General features: G+C 42.6%; 3 protein-coding genes across 3 annotated transcripts in view; 2 read left to right on the forward strand and 1 right to left on the reverse strand.

The window, feature by feature from the left end:
• Positions 1-6,155, forward strand: part of ank1b (ankyrin 1, erythrocytic b) — a gene marked incomplete at both ends in the record, with an annotated part of 102,552 nt that extends 96,397 nt beyond the window's left edge. Inside the window, 4 exons of the mRNA XM_080018404.1 lie at positions 2,239-2,908; positions 3,654-3,927; positions 4,836-4,907; positions 6,087-6,155. Coding sequence (XP_079874530.1) covers positions 2,239-2,908; positions 3,654-3,927; positions 4,836-4,907; positions 6,087-6,155 — 1,085 coding nt within the window. The remainder of the gene's footprint in view (positions 1-2,238; positions 2,909-3,653; positions 3,928-4,835; positions 4,908-6,086) is intronic.
• Positions 6,156-12,710: 6,555 nt separating this feature from the next.
• Positions 12,711-19,206, forward strand: LOC307243403 (eukaryotic translation initiation factor 4E-binding protein 2-like). The gene is made up of 3 exons (XM_080018207.1): positions 12,711-13,017; positions 16,613-16,795; positions 17,410-19,206. Exons 1-3 carry the CDS (start codon positions 12,876-12,878, stop codon positions 17,439-17,441), a joined length of 357 nt encoding a protein of 118 aa, XP_079874333.1. The 5' UTR covers positions 12,711-12,875; the 3' UTR covers positions 17,442-19,206.
• Positions 19,207-23,203: 3,997 nt separating this feature from the next.
• Positions 23,204-24,316, reverse strand: LOC307243044 (nodal homolog; the record flags this gene model as incomplete). The annotated part of the gene is made up of 2 exons (XM_080017695.1): positions 23,204-23,470; positions 23,582-24,316. 2 exons carry the CDS (start codon positions 24,314-24,316, stop codon positions 23,318-23,320), a joined length of 888 nt encoding a protein of 295 aa, XP_079873821.1. The 3' UTR covers positions 23,204-23,317.
• Positions 24,317-25,823: the final 1,507 nt, after the last annotated feature.

Genomic DNA, 25,823 nt, shown 5'->3' on the forward strand with positions numbered 1-25,823 from the left:
TTGTAGTAGTAGTAGTAGTACAAGGTGGTAGTGTAGTAGTAGTAGTAGTAGTAGTATAAGTACAAGGTGGTAGTGTAGTAGTAGTAGTAGTACAGGGGGGTAGTGCAGTAGTAGTAGTACAAGGTGGTAGTGTAGTAGTAGAAGTAGTAGTAGTAGTAGTAGTACCTGTAGTAGTAGTACAAGGTGTTAGTGTAGTAGTAGTAGTATCAGCAGTAGTAGTAGTAGTAAAGTAGTACAAAGTGGGAGTGTAGTAGTAGTAGTACATGTAGTAGTAGTACAAGGAGGTAGTGTAGTATTCTGCACTTGTTTTCACGATGTGTTTATTATTAGGAAGTACATGAATCATAGTAAAGTACATGAATTGAAGCCAAGCTGCCTCTCATCAGATACTAACTCGTCACTTCATAAACAGTCAAATCAGCAGATAAACAAACTCTATCATTCTTTACTATGTTTACTATGATTTTGTCTTCAGTACTTTCTGACTGAGACATTGCGAACAGAATGTGTGTGTGTGTGTGTGTGTGTGTGTGTGTGTGTGTGTGTGTGTGTGTGTGTGTGTGTGTGTGTGTGTGTGTGTGTGTGTGTGTGTGTGTGTGTGTGTGCGTGTGTGTGTGTGTGTGTCTGTGTGTGTGTGCGCGCGCACGCGCGCGCTTTTGGGATGTTTGATTTTCCTAGAATAGAAACGCATGTTTGAATCCCGAGGCACCGGTCGCTTGCAGCCTCCTCAGTAGATTCTGCAAGATGCTGATGACACTCCCCTCTAGCTTGTGACTCGGGTTGGAACGATAATTTAAACATTAAGAATACAACGATTTTCACTCTTGATACAGTTGAAAAGATTTCTTTAAAACAGACTATCCAAACATCCAAAACATTTGTTTTATGGTCTACATTTACAGTCCTATGCCTCTGCCTGGATTATTTTTCTGTAACTTTGACTTTAGAATTACATTTTCAGACTAACAAGTGATCTGTTATACATACACACTGAGACATTAAATTGTTTTATTACATTTGCCTTAATCAATATATTCTTTTTTTATAATAATTATAATAATAATAATTATTATTATTATTATTATTATTGTTATTATCATTATTATTGTTATATTATTATTATTGCTATTATTATTATTACATAATTTTTGGCTCGCTCCAAAGTCAATATATTCTTTGAACACTTCTATTTGTACTATGAATAGCATCTCAAACAGTCAGAGAAAATGCTTTTTCTTTTTTGATTTAACAGCCAAAATATCGTTTTTTTACAATTTTGCCCGTTTTGATCTTGGCAAATGAGGCTAGGTCAAAGAAAAAAACCTTGTATCACGACATGAGATTTCTGTTTTCTGTTTGTTGTGGTAAAACGTGACGTAACATCGTAAGACGAAGATGTGTTTAGAAAAAAATAACGTCCGAATTCCTGGAACCGACATCACAGCCGCTTGAGAACGAATATCGTGCCAACCCCACTTACAACAACAACGCCTACGGCACGCGTCCTTTTCTTCTTCACTCTTCCCGGGACGGAGCACACCCCTCCCGCTGCAGCATTGATTTAGTTCTAACGGAGAAAGCTGCCCAATTCTTGCACTAATCACCCTATGGACAGTGGATGACACTCCTAACTCCCCTGACGGCCGTGTCCCAATGATACTGACCTCAATGGCTTCCTTTGCTTCAAATTCACTAAGAAACCAATCAGACGAGTTTATGAAAGTCGAGCGAAGAAGCTGAAAAGGATTATTTTTTGGGCGAAAGAAGTACTATGTTTTACCTACTTTCAGTCAAAACGTAAATTAAAAAAATAAGAAAACTTGAAATAATTGACACGTGTTCTGCCTTTTTGAACTGAAAGTAGCCTGAAACATGTGAACCAGTGTTTTTACAAGCACTTACGAGTTGGGAGCAATTGTAAGATCACTTTGCGATTCGCATCCTATTGAATGTAGCAGGAAACGGAGCATTTGGCCCGTGATCCCAAACCAAACCAAATCCGACGCCCCTACGTAAGTAAGTGCTTGTTAAAAGAAACAACAACACTTCTAGTCTCCTTCCTGGTACCGTGCATTGGGACAGGGCTTGGCCGCACTGTTTCCCCTCCAGGTTAGAGAAACAGTCTCCCCCCTTTCCCCCTCCCCCACCACCACCTCCTCCTCCTCCATCCTTCTACGCCCTGCGTGTGCCTGCGTGGTGTTAGTTTCTCTCTTGTGTCGCCCCTGTCTATCCCTCCAGGTTACGCGCTGGTGCAGGAGGAGCTGCTGTCCCCGGCCTCCTTGCAGTACAGCCTGCCCTCTCCGCTGGGCGTGGAGCCCTACTGGCAGGAGGTCTCCAGCCTGGAGTGCGCCCCCATCGCCACCACCGAGGAAGACACACTGATGGAAATGTCGGACGTTCAGGTGTGGCCGGCGGGGGTCAGCCCCTCGCTGGTGACAGTGGAGGACTACTCCCTGGACGGCAGCAGCCGGGCCGATGACTCGGAGGGCGCCACGCTCTCACTACCCTGTAGCCTGGGCCGCCCTGGCAGCGGCGCTAGCGGGGCCAGCGGCTCCATCATGGAGCTGGAGGAGGAGGAGGAGGAGGAGGAGGAGGAAGGGGAGGTGGAGGAGGAGGTGGCGCCGCTGGAGCCGCCCACCGTGATGTCAGACAGGGACAGGGTGAGGGCCAGCGGAGCCGTTCCCAAGGTCAACCTGAACGGCCAGCTGGGAGGTCAGAGGTCGGACGGGAGGAGGGGGGAGATCATGGCAACAGGAGGCGGAGGAGGAGGAGGAGGTGCAAAGGGTGTAGGAGGTGTAGGGCTGGGTTCAGTGGAAGGGCTTTCTGTTGTTACAGGCCAGCAGGTTTACGCCCAGCTGTGCGAGATGTCGGGACTGAGTCGGGCGGCCGAGCACAACGGAGACAACAGGTACAGAGGTAGAAGAGGTGTTTGTGTGTTGTGATGCTCACTGTAAAATTTATAACATGTAAAAACTCATGTAAACATGCAAGAATAGCGAGTGGCGCTACAAAGAAACTACAATGGAAGACTTAAAGAGATCAATGTGGACATCAAGATATCAAAGATATCGTATCAAGATATCCAAATAATTACAAATCAATATTCTGTGTAATAAGCAGGATAATGACCCGCTGGTCATTATCCCAAAATAATCCCAGGAGGATGATCATTAAGCGAAGGAGTCTTGTATCATCCTGGAGGGAGGTTAGTTTCTGATAATGACCGGCCCGCTGCACATTATCCTGCTTATTACACCGAATATTGATTTGTAATTATTTTGATATCGATGTCCACATCGATCTCTTTAAGTCTTCAGTTGTAGCTTCTATGTAGCGCCACAAGATGGCGCCACTCGCTAGTCTTAGCAAGCGCATTTAATGCATGCGCGAGGTGATACGAGGGACGTGAAACCAGGTGGAGGTGTGGCCTGGTGGTGCCTGTGGCAATGGTCATTATTTACAGAGCCCTCGACCAATTAGAATCAAGTATTCCACAGAGCTAAATAGTCTGGGTCATTTTATTGTGTCTTTTTCCTTATACCCGTGCTTGTCCCTTCTCGTGGTAACTCTCTCTCTCTCTCTCTCTCTCTCTCTCCCCCTCTCTCTCTCTCTCTCTCCCTCTCTCTCTCTCTCCCTCTCTCTCTCTCTCTCAGGGTGGTGGGCGGGGGAGCGTTCCAGCCCTACCTCCCGGACAAGGACTCGCTGCAGGGCTGGGGGAGCTCGCAGAGCCGGGCCGGCGGTGGCGGCGGCGCTCCGGGCCTGCGTGTGGCCCAGGAGGCTCTGCTGACCCCGGTGTGTGACACGGGCTACACCCACGTGCTGCGTGGGTGCCCACTGCAGGGCACGCAGCCCTATGACACGGGGCTGGGCTTCGCTCACCGGGAGGCGGGGCTTCGCGCCTGGGAGCAGGAGCGGAGGCAGGGCCAGGTCAGGTTGTCGCGCCGACCGCCCGCCGCTTCCTGTGCCTGGGAGGAAGGGAGGAGGGACTTCTCCACCATGCCTGAATTTTTTTAATTAGCATTTTTTTTTAATTATACAGAGCTCCCCGTGTACGATCAAGTAACTTTTACTTTATAAAAATCGGCCCTCTGGATGTTAACCCCTCGTCTCCCGCTCATGATTGGTTCCCTTGAATTTGTCTTCCATTCACACAAATTACTGAATTGGTTCCCACGAGTTTGTAATCTGCTCTCCCAAGTCACAAACCGCTGCTTTCAAATGACTAGTTTGTTGCCTTGAATCAATAAAGTTAATAAGTTAAGTTTGGGTCTTTTTTCTCTATTTTATTTTTCCTCAAATTTTGAGAGAATTGACTGAATAATTATTATTACATGTTCAAATAACTAATTCAAGGCAACAAATTAGTAATTGGAAGGAGCCAATTAGTAATTTTAGGGAACCATTTATAGATTAGGAGAAGCAATTTAGGAGACCATTTGAGAGGCTGAATTAATAATTAAAGGGCATAAACTAATGATTTTGGGTCACAAACAAATTTAAGTAATTTAAGAGATACATACATTTTTCTTCGACATTGATTCTTCGGGGACTCCACGTAATTAATAAAAATGGCTGGAAAAAATTATACCTTCAAACTTCCTTTTTTTTTGTTCGGTCATCAGCAAGTTCAAGTAAAAAAAAAAAGCCACCCATCAAAACTGATCATTTTGATGATGTCACCAAACAAAGAATGTGTTGTTTCGTATGATGCAACACATGGGGGAGGTCCGCCTTGTTCACTTATCGATTCGGGTTTTGTTTCGTGTCACTTAAACCCTTCTGAATGCAAGTTCCAGTCGTTCAGATGATTTCTTTTTTTCCCGTGGTTTTGACAGAGGGAAGAGAAGAAGGATTACGCTTCCGAGGAGCAGTTTGTCGACGAACACGGAAACGTTCTCGCTCGAAAGGTGAGTTTGTCCCGTCGCTCCTCACACACACACACACACGCACAAAATTCACGTGTGTGTGTGTGTATGTGTGTGTGTGTGTGTGTGTGTGTGTGTGTGTGTGTGTGTACACTTAATAAATACTCACACATATTGTGTCGGGTAATTTAACGGATCAATTATATTGGCAATTCTGAAATCACGATTCTTATTTTTATTATCATTATTATTATTATTAAATGAAGGTATCTTGTCTTTCATAACTTCAATATTCACAGTTGAAAAACATGTTATATTGTATATACAGTAGTCTTACAAAAATCTTCATACAACATTACAAATATAAGTTTGTTTGGAGCATGGTGAGTAAACAGCCTTAAATTGCAATGCAATATCTACTGTTTGTTAGCACGTATTACTATTTCTTTTATTTACTCTGCCGAGGGTGACATGTCAGGATAAAAATAGAACACTATGCTAATGAAACATCATTAATTGAAATGATCACTTTGTTTCATTAGTTATTATTCTACTACCGCACAGGGCACACTTGTATTCCAGTGCTTAGTATAAGGGAAGATACAGTACATTGAAAGTTTATTTCAATTCAGATTTGATTCGATTAGATCACATTACTTTGCATTAGATTAGATTTGATCACATTGAAGTAGATTATATTACATCAGATTGCATTAGATTACATAATATTGCATTGCATTAGATTACATAACATTACATCACATTACATTATATTGCATTAGATTATACTACATTGCATTAGACTGCATTACATTACATTACATTACATTACATTATATTAGTTTGGATAAAATTAGATTAGATCACATTACATTGCATTAGATAAGGTTACTTTACATTACATAAGATTGCATTACATTACATTATATTAGTTTGGGTACAGTTAGATTAGATGAGATTACATTACATTACATTACATTACATTACATTGCATTACATTCGTTTGGGTAAAATTAGATTGGATAGTTTTCCATCCCTGGAGGGACATTGCAGTGTTACAGCAGCGCACAACAGAACAAATAGGTGATCGCAATAAAGTAATAATAAAAACAAAAGTGGAAAATTGGCCCCCCACAAAAAAGCATAAATATTTGGGAATAGAAAAAAAAAAAAAGGCTAACCACTCAGAGTGTTGTCTCCCCCCCTGCCTCCCCCCTCCAGGTGGGGGTGGATGTGAGGAAGGGCGCTCAGTCAGTCAAGCGCACCAGTCTGCGGAGAGTAAAACAGTGAAAACACACACACTCCCCAGTCCGCAAGGTACCTTGGGCGGATAGATGCTTTTTTTTTTGGGAGAATCTATCGGCCGCTGCTGGTCAGAGCTTGATAAAACCCCTCAACCCCTTGTCCCAGTGGTATTCAAACTGTGGGGCACGCCCCACTCGGGGTATGCCAGTTGGATAAAAGTTGACTTTACTTGTTTTTATTTTCAACGGTTCATTGACAATAATAAAATTGCAACATATTTGTATTATTCCTCGACATTCGTTGTGCACGTCTCTGCCCCCGTTAGCCTGTGAAAATCAACGTGACTGATCGACCCGGTTTGCTATGAACTACGTTTGTTTACTTATCACCCATTTTTTTATTGGGACTTTTCGGGAGGTCCTCCAAATCCTAGGGAGCAGGGCTCGGCAAAAAAGAGTTTGAATACCACTGATGTAGTTCATAACTTTCCCTGTTTTTATCTAATAGCGACCTCTTTCCCTGCACCATATATGCAGTATAGTGCTTAACTGCAATACTTCATTGAAGATGATTTGTCGAAAATCTGTCTTAAATTTTAGTGAGATTTGTCTTAAAGCGTATTAAAAGTAACTCTTTAATGCCTGCAGACAGCTTGTATGATGTCATTTCATTTTTTATTTTTTTTCGTGTAAATATACACGTATATTTGGTGCACTTTGGTCATATCGGTGTTTTTTTCCTCTCCCCCAGGACCGGACATCCACTGCCAAACCATCCTCCACAAAACCACAACAAGAACGCAGGAGAAAATAGAGGAGGGGGAAGCGGAGGGGAAAGGAGGGAGAAGAAAGAAATCACAGAAACAAAGAGACTAAGACCAAGGAAAGAAGAGCAAACTACAGCGTCGCGGAAACCGAAGAAGAAAAAAAAAAAAAAAAGAATCCTCGAAAGAACGGCGATGCCGCGTCGACGGGAGGGACCACGCCCCAAAAAAGTGGAGAGAGGGGAGAGAAGAGGAAAAAAGAGGAATTCAACTTGTAGTTTTGTAACATTTTTAAAGAGAACAAAAAAAAAATCAACTTAGACTAGGGCATGAAGATTTTTTTATATATATAAAAAAAAAAAAAATATTAACGAAATAAAATATATGTCAGAAAAACCAAATGAGGAAAAAGGAAAAAAAAAAACAAACAAAAAAAAAACAACAACAAAAAGTGCTTCCTGTCAACTGTAATCGCATGATGACTGCTGGTGCATGCCCTTTGACCTATGAACTGTCATTATCTACAAACAAAAACTGCAGACGGGTGTGGGAGGTACTTTATCGGCGGGCGGGGGCAGGGGGCAGGGGGCGGAGGCGGGGGGCTGTCGTCGCCCCCCGCCCTGGGGATTCGGGTACGGAACGGATCGTTTTTCGTCAATCTCACCCTCCGAAGGGGCGGGCTTTGTGTCGGATTTGAAAAAAACAAAACAAAAAACAAAAAAAAAAAACCACGCGTCTGAAACACACGACAGCCAAAAAGAAACAAACAAAAAAACAACAAAAAAAACAAGTATTTTATCTCCCCCGCCCCCGGCCTGCCCTGCCCCCCAAAAATGACTCTGTGATATATGCACTCTATGCTACGTACATGGATGTGTGTGTGTCCGTGTACATATGCGTGCGTGCGTGCGTGCGTGTGTGTGTGCGTGTGTGTGTGTGTGTGTGTGTGTGTGTGTGTGTGTGCGCGCGCGCGTGCGTATTCTTCTCTTTGGAAAAAAAACAAAAACAAAAAGCATGTGTTCCTTGCTTCTTCCGGCTTGGCGCTGCCCCACCCTCCGCCCCCGTCACGATTGGATCGGTCCGTGCCCCCCCCTCCGGCTTGTGAGTGTTATGTCCGCGTACGCTCCGATGACGTCTCTCCGTTTGTGAACGCGCTCGCTCTTTCTTCCCGCGCACTGTTTTTTTCGGGGGGGGGGGGTTGGTTCCGTCCACCCCGGACCCCCCGGACCCCCCGCCCACCTCCAGTCTGAGCACTAAAAGTGTGTGTGCGCGCGTGTGTGTGTGTGTGTGGATGGTTTTTTTTTTTAAACCCGCTGTTCTTTCATCACAGACGCTGGAATGTTTTTTTTCTTTGGGGAAAATAAACAACAACAAAAAAGAAAAACGGGGGGGATCCCGCTCGGTGACGTCTGTGGCGGTGGACTCCACGCCACCTTATTTTGTTTTTGGGTTTTGGTTTTTTTTTGGGGGGGGGGGGTTTGTTTTTGTTTTTGGACGGCAGGGGTCGTGATCTTTTTCTACCTTCCTCTGTTGTTCGACCTACAGTAGCACACGTGTCACGTGGGCTCACGCGGCCGCGGACATGCTTATTTTCCGGTAGCCTCAGTCGATATGCAGTCAAGTCATGGACCTTTTTTCCACCAACATCGATCGCTCCTCCGTGTATCTATTCAGACTGTGAGCTCTCTCTCTCTCTCTCTCTCTCTCTCTCTGTGACCTTTTATCTCTGTTCGCAACGGCTGTAGCGGCCTCCGGGGCGGTGTTTGTTTTTTTTTTGGGGGGGGGGGGGGTGTGGGGTTTCTTTTGTGTATCTTTTTGTTTTCTGAAATGGTTCACGCGTTTTGGTTTTGTTCGTCTGGAAAACTACCGAAGTTACTAGGGAAAACGGCGGAAGGTCTGTTTGGTCGATTAAGGCACGCTTCACACCGAATGCGTATCCGCATACAACAGCCGGTGCCCCCACCCCCAGTGGCCGTCGGGTGAACTGCGTCTGAGTTTCTCGCGTCACAAAATATGTCGCGTTATATCCAGAATGACAGCGGGCAGCTTGCTCAGCTGGACATTTACCATTTTCCATGAATGAATGTCCTTTTTATCGGAAAAAATAATAATAGAGTACGAAAAAATTCAAACACGCCAAATTGCCAATTAAAAAAAAAACTCGAGTGATGTCACTTCGCCTCCCGGAGCCTCCATCGGATGCAGAACCCGGCTCTCCGTGGGAATGAGCGGACTTCCTGTTGGTAGTCGTCGTTTGTCGCGTTCGGTGTGAAGCGGGCTTGAGACGAGCGACGCCGGTCGGTGCGTCCGTGGACGGCCGCTACGTTTGAGGAAGTCGCAGAACGACGGACGGACAGATAGCACTGTGATTGTCTTGTTAACACTGACCCCAGACTCGTGAACACACACACACACACACACACAGACACACAGACACTCACACAGGTACAGCACACAAACACATATTTACACCTTAACAGTACATAGTTAACACATGGTGAAATATTCAGATAGTTTTGGTGTTTGCCACAGCAATAATAACTTAACTAGGGGAACACAGAGGAATGTACCAAGTAGCAGCAGGGGGGTTCTTAAAAGCTTGCACCTAAAAAGGGTTTGGTGAGGACATTCAATTGAAATCCGGTGCATATACGCAAATTGTGTGACGCATTGGCCAGCGTCTCAACTATGGCGTAGAAGGGTATTCTTCTTCTTCTTCTTCTTATTATTATTATCATCATTATTTTAAAGGGTGTTATTGTTTCAAATATCAGGACTTGACGGTGCTGCGAGGCGACGGCGACGGGACGGTGCTTTTATCCGTCCGTATGGAATGGAACGGCACGGGGCAGGCGGGGATGGGCCGGGCTGTAGCAGGGCAGGGCAGTGACGGCGGGGCGTGGACGGGTCCGGTGCTCAGCACTACACGTAGCAAAATATGAGCCAGGTTAATACTAAGTTCATACATTGAAGCCTATTGATCGGATGAATCTATCAGGGGCTGCGGGGTAAAAAAAAACAACACTATTTTGATGACTTGTTATTATTTGTTTTCTTCTGAGGCCTCGGTTCAAAAAACCGTATTGCATAATTTAAAAAAAAATTATATATATATATATACAGTATATACACGAGTGTCCATGTGTATTTTATTCAACAGCAGCGCTACAAGTGATAGGTCCTAACAGTAGCACACATTTCCAGGACATAAAAAAACATCCACAATATGTATCCCGTGAGCGGGGGCCTCTTGTACAGTAAACGTCCGCGTATCACGAGCGGGGCGAGACGCCGAGCGACTTCAACCGAGCGAGCGGCCGGAGCGGTACCTCCCCGCCCGATCCGTGCACCTGTCGGAGGCTCGTAGCGCCTCGTTGGGGCCTCTGCGACGACACCGCTTTCTTTAGGCCGTCACCCACTTTCCACTCTTTCTCCACTCAGGTTTTCGTTTCGAGTTCCGCTCCGTCAGGATCCAAGCTTTGCTCTCTCTTTTACTTTCGATGTATTTTATTTTATTATTTGTTTATTTTATTCTTAATTTGTATTGCGAGTTAAGAGGGCCCCCGCTCTCGAGGAAAAGGCAGCGGGGTCCTACACGAGTGCTTCTTAAATTGACCATGGTGTTGGGGTGTGTCAGGGTATGCATGGGAGAGTGTCTATTCAACAGGATGGTTTGTGTGTGAGTGTGTGCGTGTGTGTGTGTGTGTGTGTGTGTGTGTGCGTGCTTCAAGTGGGGAGCATTTAGTGTGATTTACAATCCAAAAGGATGCAACTCCCTGAACGGACAGTTCAGTGGCCTGGTGTGCTTCTCAGTAGAGACCTTTTCCACCTTTTTCCAAATTAATTGTGGGGGGTCAGTGACAACCCCCCCCCCCCCCCCCCCCCCCCCAAAAAACATTTTTTATTTATTTTTTTAACCTTAAATCACTCTGACTGATCGGAATAAGAAAAAAAAACGTAATGAAAGAAATAAAATGTTATTAAGATTGACCTTCATCCAAACTAAGCCTATCCAGTGAATGTGTGTTTTGTCCAGCCAGATAAATGCAGTTCATACCTACAGTATGTGGACTGCATGACCTTGACAAACCACAGCTTGTTTCTCACTTGCGCCACCAAGTGGCAGTAACCACTTTTCTCTCTTTCCATATTTTTGTCTTCACGTCACATAATTGGGAGATGAAGGAAGGTGAGTCAATCAAGAAAGTGATTCTCACCTCAATGGTTCTATTGGCTATCTAATACCTAATACCCACTTACATCCTATTACAAGATCAAAAATGATTATTTAATGGTCATAATGAACTGGTTTGTCCACTTCTATGATGCCTATTGACGAAAAATAAAAATCTGAAAAATGAAAAAAATATATATATTCTCACGTTAGAGAATTTTCTGGGTCAACTTTGAGGCGGCTGCTTTATAGGGGCATTTGATTCAACTAGTGTGTGTGTGCACAATACTAAATGTATGCCCCACTCGTGTGTGTGTGTGTGTGTGTGTGTGTGTGTGTGTGCGTGTGCGTGGGCGTGTGTCTGATTTGACCTTGAAAACATGTAAAAGTTGCGTCAAGGAAGGAGAAAGTAGAAGTTGGTTTTTTTTTTCAAGCGGGCATGTGACACGAGAGGACATTTCACCTATGATGATGTATTTTAAAATCATTATTGTAAAATTTTAACTGTTGCAAAGAATAGAGATCACCTCCAGTATAGTCCTTTAGAATGGATACATGACAATGTAAACGCAATATCATATTACTCTATCCTAAGGAATGCAACTGCGCACATGCACAAGAAAAATAATGTTTTTATTGAAAATATATGTATAAATATATGACAAAATCTATTTAATTAGAATGCTATGCACCCTCATAGAGTTGTTATGGATGTTCTTTATGCGTTATGTAGACTAGGCCAACGCTTGGTGATACCACGTGTTTTCTGTTCTTTTCTATTGTCCCTGGAGAGGAACAACAGAGTGGATATGTAAACAAGCATTCTGACATGAAGATATATGTACAGATCATCCCACCCTGTACACCAGCTCAGACCATTTACAAGAGTAAATAAACAAAGATGTGACATACGCAGCGCGTCGGTCCTTTATCTGTCTGTCTGTCTATCTGTCTGTCGGTCTGTCTGTCTATCTGTCTGTCTATCTGTCTCCAGATCATCCCACCCTGTACACCAGCTCACACCATTTACAAGAGTTAATAAACAAATATGTGACATACGCAGCGCATTGGTCCTTCATCTGTCTGTCTGTCTGTCTGTCTGTCCATCTATCTATCTATCTATCTATCTATCTATCTGTCTGTCTATCTATCTATCTGTCCATCATCTATCTATCTGTCTACCCATCTATCTATCTATCTGTTTGTCTGCTTGTCTATCCATCTATCTATATATCAATCTGTCTGTCCGTCTATCCATCTTTATGTCTGTCTGTGTCCGCCTGTCTGTCTGTTTTCTTTTAATCTTCATTTCTGTCTGTCCGTCTGGTTATCTGGCCATTCTTTCTTCCTTTCTATTTGTCTATCCATCTGTCTACAGCGTAGGTGGAGGAGAGTTTCTGAGTTGCATAAATATATATTTCTAGTTGTAAATAATTACTATTATTATCATTATTGGTAGAAGTAGTAGTTTTACTATTATTATTATTATTATTTAATCGTTATCATTGTTGTTGTTGTTGTGTGGCCTTACCACGGGCTCGCCAAAAAACGGAAAAAACAACTTCCGGTTCCGGGACCCCTCCCTCTCCACAGCCAATCACCAGCGCTCCTCCCTCGCCCCGTGTGGCGTTGTTGTGGCGGAAGCGCTCCGACGTCACGTCCGACTCCTCGGCGGCACGTGCGGTGCCTCGCCCGGCGAACGTGGCGCCCGCGGCCCGTGCGCGTCCCCGTGCGCGTGCGCGGGGCGCGCACGGGGACGCCCCGCGGCGCGCGCCCCGCCCCGCGCGACAGCAGCCGTCTCCTCCGCGCGGTGCTGCGCGCGCGAAACATGTCCACGTCCGCGGGCGGCGAGAGCACGCGGGGCCGGGACATCCCCGCCGCGAGACGCGTCACCGTCAGAGACGCGTCGCTGATGCCGCGGGACTACTCCACCACACCGGGAGGCACCGTGTTCAGCACCACCCCTGGCGGTGAGTGGAGGAGGCAGACGCACGTATGATCGTCGTCGTCGCCGTCGTCATCATCATTATTATTATTGTTGTTATTATCATTATTATTATTATTATTATTATTATTATTATCATTATTATTATTATTATTATTATTATTATTATTATCATTATTATTATTATTATTATTATCATTATCATTATTATTATTAGTAGTATTATTATTATTAGTGTTATTATTATTATTATTATTATTATATTATTATTATTATTATTATTATTATTATTATTATCATTATTATTATTATTATCATTATCATTATTATTATTATTATTATTATTATTATTATATTATTATTATTATTATTATTATTATTATCATTATCATTATTATTATTATTGTTATTATCATTATCATTATCATTATTATTATTATTAGTAGTATTATTATTAGTGTTATTATTATTATTATTATCATTATTATTATTATTGTTATTATCATTATCATTATTATTATTATTATTATTATTATTATCATTATTATGATTATTATTATTGTTATTATCATTATTATTATTATCATTATTATTATTATTATTATTATTAGTAGTATTATTATTAGTGTTATTATTATTATTATTATCATTATTATTATTATTATTATTATTGTTATTATCATTATCATTATTATTATTATTATTATTATCATTATCATTATTATTATTAGTAGTATTATTATTATTAGTGTTATTATTATTATTATTATTATTATCATTATCATTATTATTATTAGTGTTATTATTATTAGTCTTATTATTATTCTTATTATTATTATCATTATTATTATTATTGTTGTTATTATTATCATCATCATCATCATCATCATCGTCGTCATCGTCATCATTATTATTATTATTATTATCATAATCATCATCATCATCATCATTACTATTATTATTATTATTATCATTATTATTATTATTATTATTATTATTATTATTGTTATTATCATTATCATTATCATTATTATTATTGTTGTTATTATTATTATTGTTATTATTATCATTATCATTATCATTATTATTATTATGCTTGTTATTGTTGTTGTTTGTTATAACAAATCTGAGCATGCGCTTCCAGGAGAGGTGACTCGAAATAAAACGGTTTAGAGTTTATTACAACTTTACAAACAACTCGCTTATTTGAGCCCTATCCTGCAGCAAGGTGTCCACCTCCTGCCTCTCGAAGCTGTGCTCAAAGTAGAGTAAAGGTTGGTTTAATGTACTTAAAGTATGCGCTGCCTCTTAAAGTATACTTAGGGGTTTATGAAACTGGATTAAAAGTTATTAAAGTGTGTTAAAAGTTCTTAATTGTGTTTAAAGCATGCACTGCCTTTTAAACCTAGATGTTCTTAAAGTGTATTCAAAGTTCTGAAATGGGTATTAAAAGTTCTTAAGGTGTATTAAAAGTTATTTAATATGCTTAAAGTATGCGCTGCCTCTTAAAGTATGTTAGATGTTCTTAAAGTGTATTACAAGTTCTTAAATTTGTAATTAAAAGTTCTTACAGTGTATTAAATGTTCTAAAATATGCTTAAAGTATGCACTGCCTCTTAAAATATACGTAAAGATTCTTAAAGTGTATTTAAAGTTCTTAAATATGGAATTAAACATTCTTGAAATGTATTAAAAGTTCTTAAAGTATAGTTCTTTAATATGCTTAAAGTATGCACTGACACTTAAAGTATACTTAGAGAGGTTCTTAAAGTGTATTAAAAGTTCTTAAATGTGTATTAAGTTAATAAATATGCTTAAAGTATGCACTGCCTCTTAAAGTATATTAGAGAGGTTATTAAAGTATATTAAATGTTCTTAAAGTTCAGTGGAGGGTATTAAAGATTCTTAATGTTTATTGAAGTTTTTTAAACTTCTTAAGTATGCTTAAAATGCCGAAAAAAGTGTTTTTTTAAGTGTGTGATTTTGACCTTGGCTGTGTTTTCTAACTTACTCCCGATTTCAGGATCGTTTATGTAGAAGATGCAAAATAATTCGGACCATTTTAGTCCGTAATAGTACATGCTTTTTAAAAACGTTCAGTTAACTGTCGAATCAGTTAACTATTTTACTTACATATATATTTTTGACTGTTTTACTACTTTTATACTTTTATATTATTTACTATTTTTATACTTTTTCATTGACTATTATTTCTTTATTTAATGTGTTATCTTCATAAGATTTATTTAAATTATCTTAGAATGTTCTGGGTTGTATTTATATTTCAAATATTTAATACTTGTCTGCTATTGTAAGGTATATCTATTTAGCAGATATAAAATCGGAAAGGGGTGTTTTCACATAGTGTGTTGGGCTTTGATTTGTGGTCCACACTTTTTAGCAGCTGCACGGTGAAATCCAGAAACATCACCAGTCATATTCTATTTATAGCTGTATTTCCTGTGATTACAGCAGGCAGTTGTTGGGCTGGACAACATGTTTACTCCATTACAACCCCTCAAATATGCTCAAAGTATGCACTGCCTCTTAAAGTATACTAACAGCGGTTCTTAAAATATACTTAGATGTTCTTAAAGTGTATAAAGAGTTCTTAAATGTGTATTCAAAGTTCCTAAAGTATATTAAAAGTTCTCAAATATGCTTAGAGTATGCACTGTCTTAAAGTATATTTGGAGAGGTTCTTACCTCTACGCCCCACCCGGCTGGCAGCCCCAAGCGCCCATCCACGTAGCCGAGTGTGCTACATCCGGATGATGGATGTGGATTTCTAGTTTTCCCATGCAGCAGCACAGTGCATCATAGGCAATAGCTGTAATACTCTGCCAATGTTTGCCCGTAGATAGGTCTGTGTTTTTCTCCTTATGTTCCTTTTTACTGTCCTAGTATTGCAGAAGGTTTGTGGGGATACATATCTACACAAAAATAATTTACATAAAGACAACGATGAACATAGAACACTGCAGAGTCGGACGTACATATAGTGAGACAGTGGATAGAGTGGGTGACGAGAGACGTAGGGAGGGAGGGATTAGGAAGGTGAGATGATGAGAGTGAGCAATATTTTCCAATCAAGTCAAGCAGTCGTTTTTTTTTTTTGTTTTTTTTTTTTCTTGTCAGTGTGCATAACAATAACAGGATAAAACAGACTTGCAAATTTTACAAAATGCACAGATATAATATTTCAATGAGGAATTATAAATAAGGGGAATCATGAATATATTTTCATATGTGTGAACACATCTCTCGGTGTGCCCCGATGGCAGAGAGCAACACGGAGAGCCGAGCCCTGTTCCTCCAAATAAAACAACTAAAGACAGTGTGGGGGCGTGGCACGGAGGACGGAGCACAACTAGTAGACTCGTTAAGATTATTTTCTGTGCATAACGCCTGTAGAGGGGGACGATCGGGGAGAGAGTCACGGAGAAAGTGTCCGCATTACGCGGACACTTTCTCCGTGACTCTCTCCCCGATCGTCTGGCGCAGGCATCGCCTGTACCAGTAATGGGGTAGATAGGTGCCCAAAATGCGCCCCAATCGCTCCCACTCCCTAAAAATATTTTGCTGAGGAATGACATCGTTTCTCATCTCATCTTCTCCAGGAACCAGAATCATCTACGACAGGAAGTTCCTCCTGCAGTGTCGGACCTCCCCACTGGCTCGCACCCCGCCCAGTCTGCCGGACATCCCTGGGGTCACCAGGCCCGTGGAGCCCAAAGGCCCAAGGACGGGGGACACACCGGACCCCAAACAGACCCACAGCCACCAAAAACGGGACAGCGTGGGTGAGGCCCTCTCGTTGAAAACTTATGATTATGTTCCCCAAATATATGGTTTTTCATTACAGTCGGAAAATTCCAGGTTCAGAAACTAAGACTCCTGTTTCCGTGTTTTTGCCCCAACCCCTTTGTCATTCATCAGTTGGACATCTGGGTTGTTGCTGATGAGCTTTCTGAACCCCGGATTGTATACCTCTAGTTTCTCATATCCAGTATATGATTATTTATGATGTCTGTATTTGTATGTAGATCTGGCCGATATACTGATATTGCGATACCTAACGCGTAATATTGTGATATAGTTAAATGTTGTCTCTCTGCAATACGGTGCAGTAAAATAATTTTCTTAATTGTGTAGACTGTTTCTAATCAACGCTTCTAGCTGTTTGGTCATCCACATTCACAAAGATTGTTGTGTGTAGATATCTCATGAAAGCGCCAATAGTCATCCCCAAAATATCTCCAAATTATCAATATCGAGATATGTCTGAAATATGACGTAAGATAATTGCAGACATTTGGTCAATATTGTGTGAGTGTGTGTGTGTGTGTGTGTGTGTGTGTGTGTGTGTGTGTGTGTGGGGGCCTCTCACTAAACTGATTTATTTTATTTTTTCTAGGTGAAGACGCCCAGTTTGAAATGGACATTTGACGTGTCGGCTACAATACTGATCCCACAGTGATCACAGTGAATTCTCCTGAATTTCCTCCCTCCCTTTCCTTATCTTAAAAGCGGTGACCGAAGAGCCTAGTTTTTCTTACAAGCCTTACAACCTGTGCTCTCAGGGTTTTGGAAGTAAATAAGAATAATAAGTATTTACGGATTGTGTATCTAAATATACTTTTACTGTTATATTAATAAGGATGTTTAATGTTCACAGAAATGTCCGCAGTGGACTTGGGATGCGAGATTGAAAGAAAGCATTTATTTTCTTCATTCGGGGGGGGGGGCTAGAGTACTATCTGTATTTCATTATGTCTCGTTTTGTTCAGTAATTTCTTGTGAGCCCTGTTGATAAGGAATGTAAAATAATATATCATTAAAGTAAGAAAATTATTTGTTGGACATCATTGCTTTGTATAGAAAAAGATGAGATTTTCTCTTATATCCTAGAACAATGAGTTGGAATGAAGGAATAGTAGAGTGGGCAAATACTGGAACTGAACAATTTAAAGGGAACGTTTCCAGTGGAGGGTTATTAGGTTTTCTGTTAGGTGATTTTAGGAGTTTTCAGTTATTTTGAATAATTTTTAATATTTATTTATAAAAAAAATAAATAAAAGAAACTCAGACCTGGACCTTCACTGCTGCCAGCAGACCTTACTTCAGACCCAGTAGACGTAATCGAATATATATTTTGAAAGACATCTTTTCTTTTTTATCTAATTTTTATGAAAGAAAATATTAGAATATATGTTTAGTTGGAGTCGTTGGACGTGAGACGTTATTTTCTTGTCGCCGCCCATATTTTCATATCTAGGTGAAGCCACGCCCCCATGGCTTGAGAAGTCGGTCGATGCACTCTGGCGATCCCTGCCGGTCAAGTAGTGGTACTACATCCATCTACCTAAGGAATTTATCTTGGTGCCGGCGCTAGCAAAGATGAAAATACAAAAAAGATTGAAAAAAAGAAAAAACTATATCCTGCTCCCATATCGCTATGACTGTTGCTATGGTGATATGGACTAGTTGGCTGTTAAACGTCCTTCTGGGTCATTAACCAAAGAGGCATTTTGTCTGTATTGTGACCTTTGTATTCTCACTGTCCCCCGTCCACCCCAAAACGTCATTCATCTTTACATAGATTTCATTAAAAAAACACAATAGAATACAAGAAAACACACAATTTAGACGAGTTGCAATGCACTAATATAACCCTTATCATCTTATTTTCATAATTCAATGCTCTCCTCCCACTAGGAGCTGCAATCACTTTTTGACAAGTGAAAAACTGCATTTTATTGTTTGACAAGTGCAAAACTGCATTTTATGGGTTGTATTGCTTTAAATGTAGACATTTAAACAGGTCAAAAAGGACTGGGTCGGCTATAGTCTATAGTCTAGTCTTGTCGGTGACAAGGAAGATGCTTCTTGGCGGACAAACAATTTTTGGCACGACAGCGGCCACTGGTGGTGGTTCTGCGTAACAAAAAGCTGTGCTCTTGTCACACCACAGGTCGTCCACAGGACAGAGTTATTGCAGCAGTTCTTGATGATTTCATAAAAAAGTAGCATCGCAGGCTGAGAATTTGAACTCCACTTGCAGATTTATTGTGTTGGATGCAATTGCATACAAATACCCTGTGTTGTATGCCCAGCCTGCTGACAGCACAGGTTTTTAAAAAAAACTCATGCTTGTTCATTGACCTGTGTTATTCAATATGTTTCAAACGTGATAATAAAATCTTGAGTGTGAGTGAAGATTTTTTTGAGAGTAAATGCGAGGACAGAAGAATAAAGCGGATAAAGAAAGACAACCAAAGTGGAAGAGTCGGATAAATAGGCTCCAGTTTGAAGCGAATACTGAAAGTGCTTCTGGGCAGTGTCATTCAGTCGTTGGGCAGAGGTAATTCAGTGATTTGGGAATGTGCTGTGAAAAACATTACGCCATTATATGATGATGACATTTGATTTGATGTGTACTTTGGACTAACTCCATTGGGCGATACCAGGTCAAGGTGTTCCCACACTTGAGAAGGGTGGCTCCTTTTTTTAGCCGGCTCCGACGCAACACTGAAATAAACGCCATCTGATCCACTCCTCACAACAACAAACCATGCATGTTGTAAGCCGGTCTGGCCTGACACCTCATTTTGCTGCAAACTCTGCGTCGTGTTTGTGGATCATGAGGAGTGAGACGAGGACGGTGGCCTTGCCAACCGGGGGTGGGGGGGGGGGATTCATTCTCTCGAAGGCTGTGCAAAACACGATAAGGGTCCAGGAACGTCACATGAGCGGGGGCCTCGACATGCACATCTCTCCTCGGCCGGACCTGCAGCCAACTGTCCGCGTGACTCGTGGGCCAATACATTCACCACATTCAGTGTTTCTCGCTCAGTGGAGCACTCTGCCAGAAGATCCAGTTTCGTCCGTCACTGCCAAAGTATCTAATGTGCGACGAGGTTGCAGGTTACAACTTGGACCGGCGCTGGAATACTTCACGACGCCCTGCCTGACACTGTCAAGTGTCAATTGATCCAGCCGGAAATGAGTGTTGGGTGATTGTCGAAGAGAAAACGGTCGGCCTGGACAGGATGGGGGTCTGGTGAAGTGCAAGGTCATCGGTCGACTACGAAAGGTGGAGCTGAATCACGCTGGGTTCCTCACCAACAGATTTCTGCGCTGAAACCAGCGTAGAACAAAATGAACTGTACTCTTTAACTTCCTCTACAAGTGTTGCTGTATCCATAGCCATGCGCCCATGACACCCCCTGACCATTAAGCCGCCAAGATATCCTTAAGCCACCAGGCTGGAATTATGAACCTGATGACCGCAAAGCAACTTGTGATGCGCCATTGTGATTTCTATTTAGGTCAGGAATCTGAACGGCTAGTACTTGTCCTTGAGGTTGAAAAGATCATTCTATGCACCAAAAGTTTGGACAGGAGTTGCGCAAGCTCGCGGATGCTCACGAATCTTCTCCTCCAGGTTTCCCTTCAGCCAAGGAGCTGAAGGAACCGCATCAGCCACCTATGGGGAGGAGTGCCGTCCAGAAGATCCAAGAAGATGACTCCTCGACCGCTTCAGGCTCTCCTCTTCAGGGGAACCTGTACGGTGTCTATGGCAACCCCGGCCACAAGTCGTCTTTCTAGTCGTCCAACTGACTGACACGTTGACTATTTACCCAACTGACAAGCGTATTTACGTTCAAAACTCTGAGCTGAGCCTCCACATTGTCTTAGATCGTGGGCTGCAATAGTCGTCCTGCATGTTTAATTTCTGCTTCCTGCTCCCGATGAGTCCTCGTGGGTCTGTACTGGACAGAGCAGTTTTACCAGCCCTATAATGCTTGTTGTATTGTTGGTTGGTTGGCAGTTAATCTTACTTTTGACTTGTTGTAGTGACAGTAAGGTTTGGGGACTCTTAAAGTCAAAAGGCAACCCACTGTAATGTTGGTTGATCTGTATCTGTAAAAAAATCCAAACTTGATTTTCATTGGCATAAAATCTGCTTGCACACACCAGTAATTCCCTGACACGGGCATGGTGGCATGCTTAATGGTGCATATGATCAAGTGAATAGTGAAAATAACGATAATGTTTCGCTTCAAAGTTGTTTATTCTGAAGCCTTAATGAAGCATATAGTATTTTTGATGTAAACTAAATTTGGTGCATTTAAAACTAATTTAAAAATAATTTGCATTACTAATTTTGAAGTGTGATGATTCCGTCTATATTTCCAAATATCTGAAACAGATTTGACTGAAATGATTAAATTAAATAACAAACTGCTTCCTTTTCACTTGTCATTGGTCTAAAATAGCTTAAAATAACTTGAATTCCCTTAAAATCTAATCAATGAAAGTCTTGACTGGGCTGAGCTGCCCCCTACTGGCCAAATGATTTAATGCAGCTTTAAACTCAGAACGAAATCCTAATTATAATATGAATTATGATATGAAAAGTTAACTCCTGGCGGCAACGGAAACAGAGAAATTCTCTAAAACAGAGTTATTTCAATGTTGGGTTTTTTTTGCTCCTTCCCAGGCGTTCCACCAACCAGCCGCAGGAGATCCATCGCAACCTGTACGTTTATTATTAAATATGAAGTAGTTTGAATCCAACAAAGTGACTCATTGTTCTCATTCATTTCCATCATCTCTGCTGTGACACAGTTGGTGAATCAGGTTATTCCGCCCTTCCTGTCGTGGTCGGGATTTGGTACCTTTCAACCGACTATTGTCATTAAAAATGATAAATATTCTGGGAGAAAACAAAAAGATAAACTGCACAAATAAAGTAGAAGAAAAAAAATTACCAAATAAACACAAATAGCTAAAAAAAAATAAACAGCAGACGGACTCTGTTCCACAACAGCCAAAAATGCATGTTTGTGAGAAAGTGGCCGCCATGTAAACAGCACTGTGTGAAGCTCTTATAATGGAGGTGGAGTGGAATTAATTATCCTTCCAAAATTTCCAAATGCTGCATAATTGTCGCACAAGACGATGTTCTATATGTACGATGTTATTACTAACCCTCTTTCACAGTGGCGGCCGGTGTCACCGAAAATCCAAAACCACTCGTAGGCCTAGTGACTTTATTCAAATAAGATTCATCGGGTTATAATAGTCTTTTGGTGAAAATGATTTTGATATTTGGAAAAAAAAAAATCCTTTAATGGGCTGATGTATTATTTCTCGAGACCAACATCCATTGCAACCCTGTCCAGGACCCTGCTGGACAGAATTATTTTATTATTATTTTCTTCTTTGGTACATCAACAAAGCGGGAAAACATGTGATTTTCCTCATCCCTTATCCCACCAGACATCCTACCTTTGGACCCCCCCAGTGTACAGGAGTGTTTGTTACCAGAGGTTGAGTGTGTTACTATTGGTAAAAGTTGCTCGGAGCAGGTTTTATTTGGAAAAAGAAGGGGTAAAAATACAAGTGTCCATTCATTTTATTGTAATATTTTTTATTATCCTTATTTAAGTATTAAGTGTCGGTAATAGAGAAGCATGCTATATGAGTATAGGACCAATTATGAATGAAGTTTTCAAATCATGTTTCCACTGTTTTTTGAAGGAGTCATAAAGAATTCTTTATTCTTTACATTCTTCACTTGACATTTGTCTTTGAAGGTTTTGCTGCAAATGGTAAATAATGAAACCTGGTACCAAGTTAAGAAACAAAGGTTTTTATTACACAGTGAACATGAACATGGGTCAACATGACCGATAAATATTGCAGTATTGGTAAAGCGCTGGCTCCGTTGGTAAGGGTTAAAAATAAATTACATTTTTGCTAAAAAAAAATAAAAATAAAAAATTTAAATAAAAAAGGGCAGAAGGTTGTCAGACGGGCGATTGTTTTCTTTGTTTTGTTTTTTTTTAGTTTTTTTTTAGTGAAAGTCCTTCAGTGCTTGTGTTGGTGATCATCTCGTCTTGATTGTGTTATCTCACCTTGGGATTGGACGAGATAACCCAGAAACCAAGAAACGCTGATTAAAAGTCCCCCCCCCCTCTCAAAATGGTGCTTTTATAAGCCAATCATTAAGATAAGAGTTCATAAATTGACAAATACTTCAATCATGGAGTTCCGTCATGTTCCTGGAGACTCAACCAACTGCTGTCCAAACGGTACCATTAGTCCCGTGTCTACTTCTGTTGGTTGTTATTTTTTAATAACGCTTTTTAATTTCTCTTCTCCGATATTGGCCGCGCAGACCTCGGCACGGGGGGAGAAGGACTTCCTGTCCGGTACTCCTTCCAGGTGCCAGAAGAAAGCCTCCGCCGGGTTGTCTTAATTGTTGATGGTTGGGGTTGTTTTTGCCAGTTTTTTTCGGGGGGGGGACTTCAGGCTCAGTGGCAGCCGCACTCCTCCACCAGCATGTCCTCGTGGTGCCGCATCACCATCTGCCCGTTCTCGTAGTACAGCATGGACAGCGGGCCCAGGCGGGTTGGCACGCAGGACGGGCACGGCACCTTGTCCGGATGGTGCAGCTTCAGCAGGCTCTAAAAAAAGAGAGAGAAATAAGAGTCAACGTATGGAACAGACGGAGTGTAGAGGTAACGTCAGAGGGAGAAAACACAAAGTACAACGGGTGCCGTGAAGGTCAGCCTTACCTGCATGTAGGCGTGGTTGGTCGGGGTAAAGGACGGGTCCAAGGGCGTGGGGCAGCTTCCCTCACAGCGGTGGGCGTTGTAGCGCTTTGGGTAGATGATCCACTTGCTCCAGCCGAGCTTTTGGAAATCCACCCACATGTCCACCTTCCTGCACCGGTGTCCCTTCGTCGCCTCGGCGGGGCTCCCCCCGGGGACCGCCACCGCCGCCACCCTCCCACTGTGCTGGCCGTGGTGGTGGTCCCTCTTGGCCCGCTGACTGCCTCTCTTGCTCCTGGAGACGGCTCTGCTTCGCTCCCGGTCCAGGGTGACGTACTTGGACTTCTCCGCCGTGTGGATGAGCGTTGAGGCGCGCTGCCCCCCCAAACCGTCCCTTTGCTTTGAGAAGACCACCATGGTGACCTGGTCGGCCGTAGGGTGCTCGACACCCTTCCCCTGGTCCCGGTCCCGGTGCTCGGCCTCCCCCTCGGGACTCTCCTCCGGCTGCCCCTGCCGCTGCCAGCGGAGGAGGAGCCGCGTCATGTTGAACACTTTCCAGGGCGAGGAGGAGGTCGTCAGGCCGGGGTTGGCCCTCAGGCGCCCGAGGAACAGGGCCTGGCCGCACGCCTCGCCGGAGCACCGCCCTTCCCGCCGCGAGTGGTAGATGTCCACCGAGGCCTGGGGAGACTCGGAAAAGGCCGGCAGACGGACACGGAGTTCAGACCGCTGGACGCTGTCGCTTGCGGAGATGGAAGACATGTCGAAGGTGATGGACCAAGTCTCGCCAAGCTGTTGGCAACCTAAAAATGAAAAAGGAACCGAGGAAAACAGGCCAGTTAGTCAGATGCAACACAAAGGATACATTCTCATCCTGCATCCTACTATGGTGATTTGCTTGCTGTGGGATCTTGAAATTAATGAGTTTATTATTTATCAATGTATTAAGTCTCTGATCTCACATGAACAAACCCCCAAAAAGTACCTGATATTTTGCATGTGTTTCACTAGGGATTGATTTATCTCTTGCATACTTGTAATAGACCTGGGTTATTTAACTTTCATCACTTTTACAACTATAATCACTTTTCATATATATGTTTATGCAAAAAAAAAATGTCAGAACAAGCATGGAGAGTCCTAATCATAAGAATCGAAAGAAATAATAAATAAAAATAAATAAACAATCAATTCATAAGTAAATAAACGGATGGATCAATTCATAAACAATAACAAATAAATACATGACTGACAAAAAAAATGACAAACACCAAATAAGTTAATTAATAAAATAACTTACTTTTAGCCACCAGACTGACCACGGAGTCCGAATCGAGCAGACGGGGGTTGTCCTCGGTCGGGATGCCGCTGCTCCCCTGGGCTCCCGGTGCCCCCGGGACCGGCCTCCCGGTGGCGTCCTCGGTCAGCAGGGTCCGGTAGAGCTGCATCATGTAGAGCGGCAGCCTGCCGGGAGGCTGCGCCCCGGCGCGCCCCCCTGCGCCGGGCCGAGAGGACGCCCGCAGCCGATGGAGCAGAGCGTCCCCGCGCTGGCCCCCGAGGAAGCCCGGCCCCGTGGCGCGGAGAACCAGGACCGCGTCCGCCAGCAGCAGCGCACGGAACCACCCCGAGATGAATCCCTCCATAGTTCCCTTCCCAGGTCAAGAACTTCAAGTCGGTTTACGAGGAGCTCCTTCCTGCGAGACGCTCTGCCGGACACTGCCCCGGGTGGGATGGAGCGGGGAACCATTTTAAGGGTGCGGGGGCCCCCGACGATGCCCCCGTGCCCACCTGGGCGCCGCAGCGCGGTGTTTGAAGTGGGTGTGTGTGTGCGTGTGATCCGAGTTCAAAGACACGCGGGGTCGCATCGAAACCCGCCGGGTGCGAGGGGCCCCCGCGGCCCCCGCGGCCCCCGCGGCCCCGCGTCGCAGGTCCCTCTCACCACGTTAAGCGGATTACAGAGCCCCGCCGCCGCGCTGTGATTAATGGGAAACCGAGCGACGGGAGTTAATCACCGGGACGTCGACGCTCATTGTTCCTGACAATTTCATATTTTCAACGCCAAACGACGCATTTAAGGATGAAATGGACAAAACGTAAAGGAATTTAAATATAAACATTGTTATGAATTACTATTGAGCGCCTCATCACGCAACTGTGTGGTCGTTGTTCGTGTTGTGGTTGACACATATAATAGTAATAATAATAATAATAATTATTATTATTATTATTATTATTATTACTATTATTATTAAAGAACATTATTATTATT

Source organism: Zeus faber (assembly GCF_960531495.2).
Source record: "Zeus faber genome assembly, chromosome: 17".
Taxonomy (NCBI): Eukaryota; Metazoa; Chordata; class Actinopteri; order Zeiformes; family Zeidae; genus Zeus; species Zeus faber.

Coding starts and splice junctions, on each gene's coding strand:
- LOC307243403 (XM_080018207.1), top strand. CDS start 12,876: ATGTCCACGTCCGCGGGCGGCGAGAGCACGCGGGGCCGGGACATCCCC. Junction 13,018..16,612: donor GTTCAGCACCACCCCTGGCG/GTGAGTGGAGGA, acceptor CATCTTCTCCAG/GAACCAGAATCATCTACGAC. Junction 16,796..17,409: donor CCAAAAACGGGACAGCGTGG/GTGAGGCCCTCT, acceptor TATTTTTTCTAG/GTGAAGACGCCCAGTTTGAA.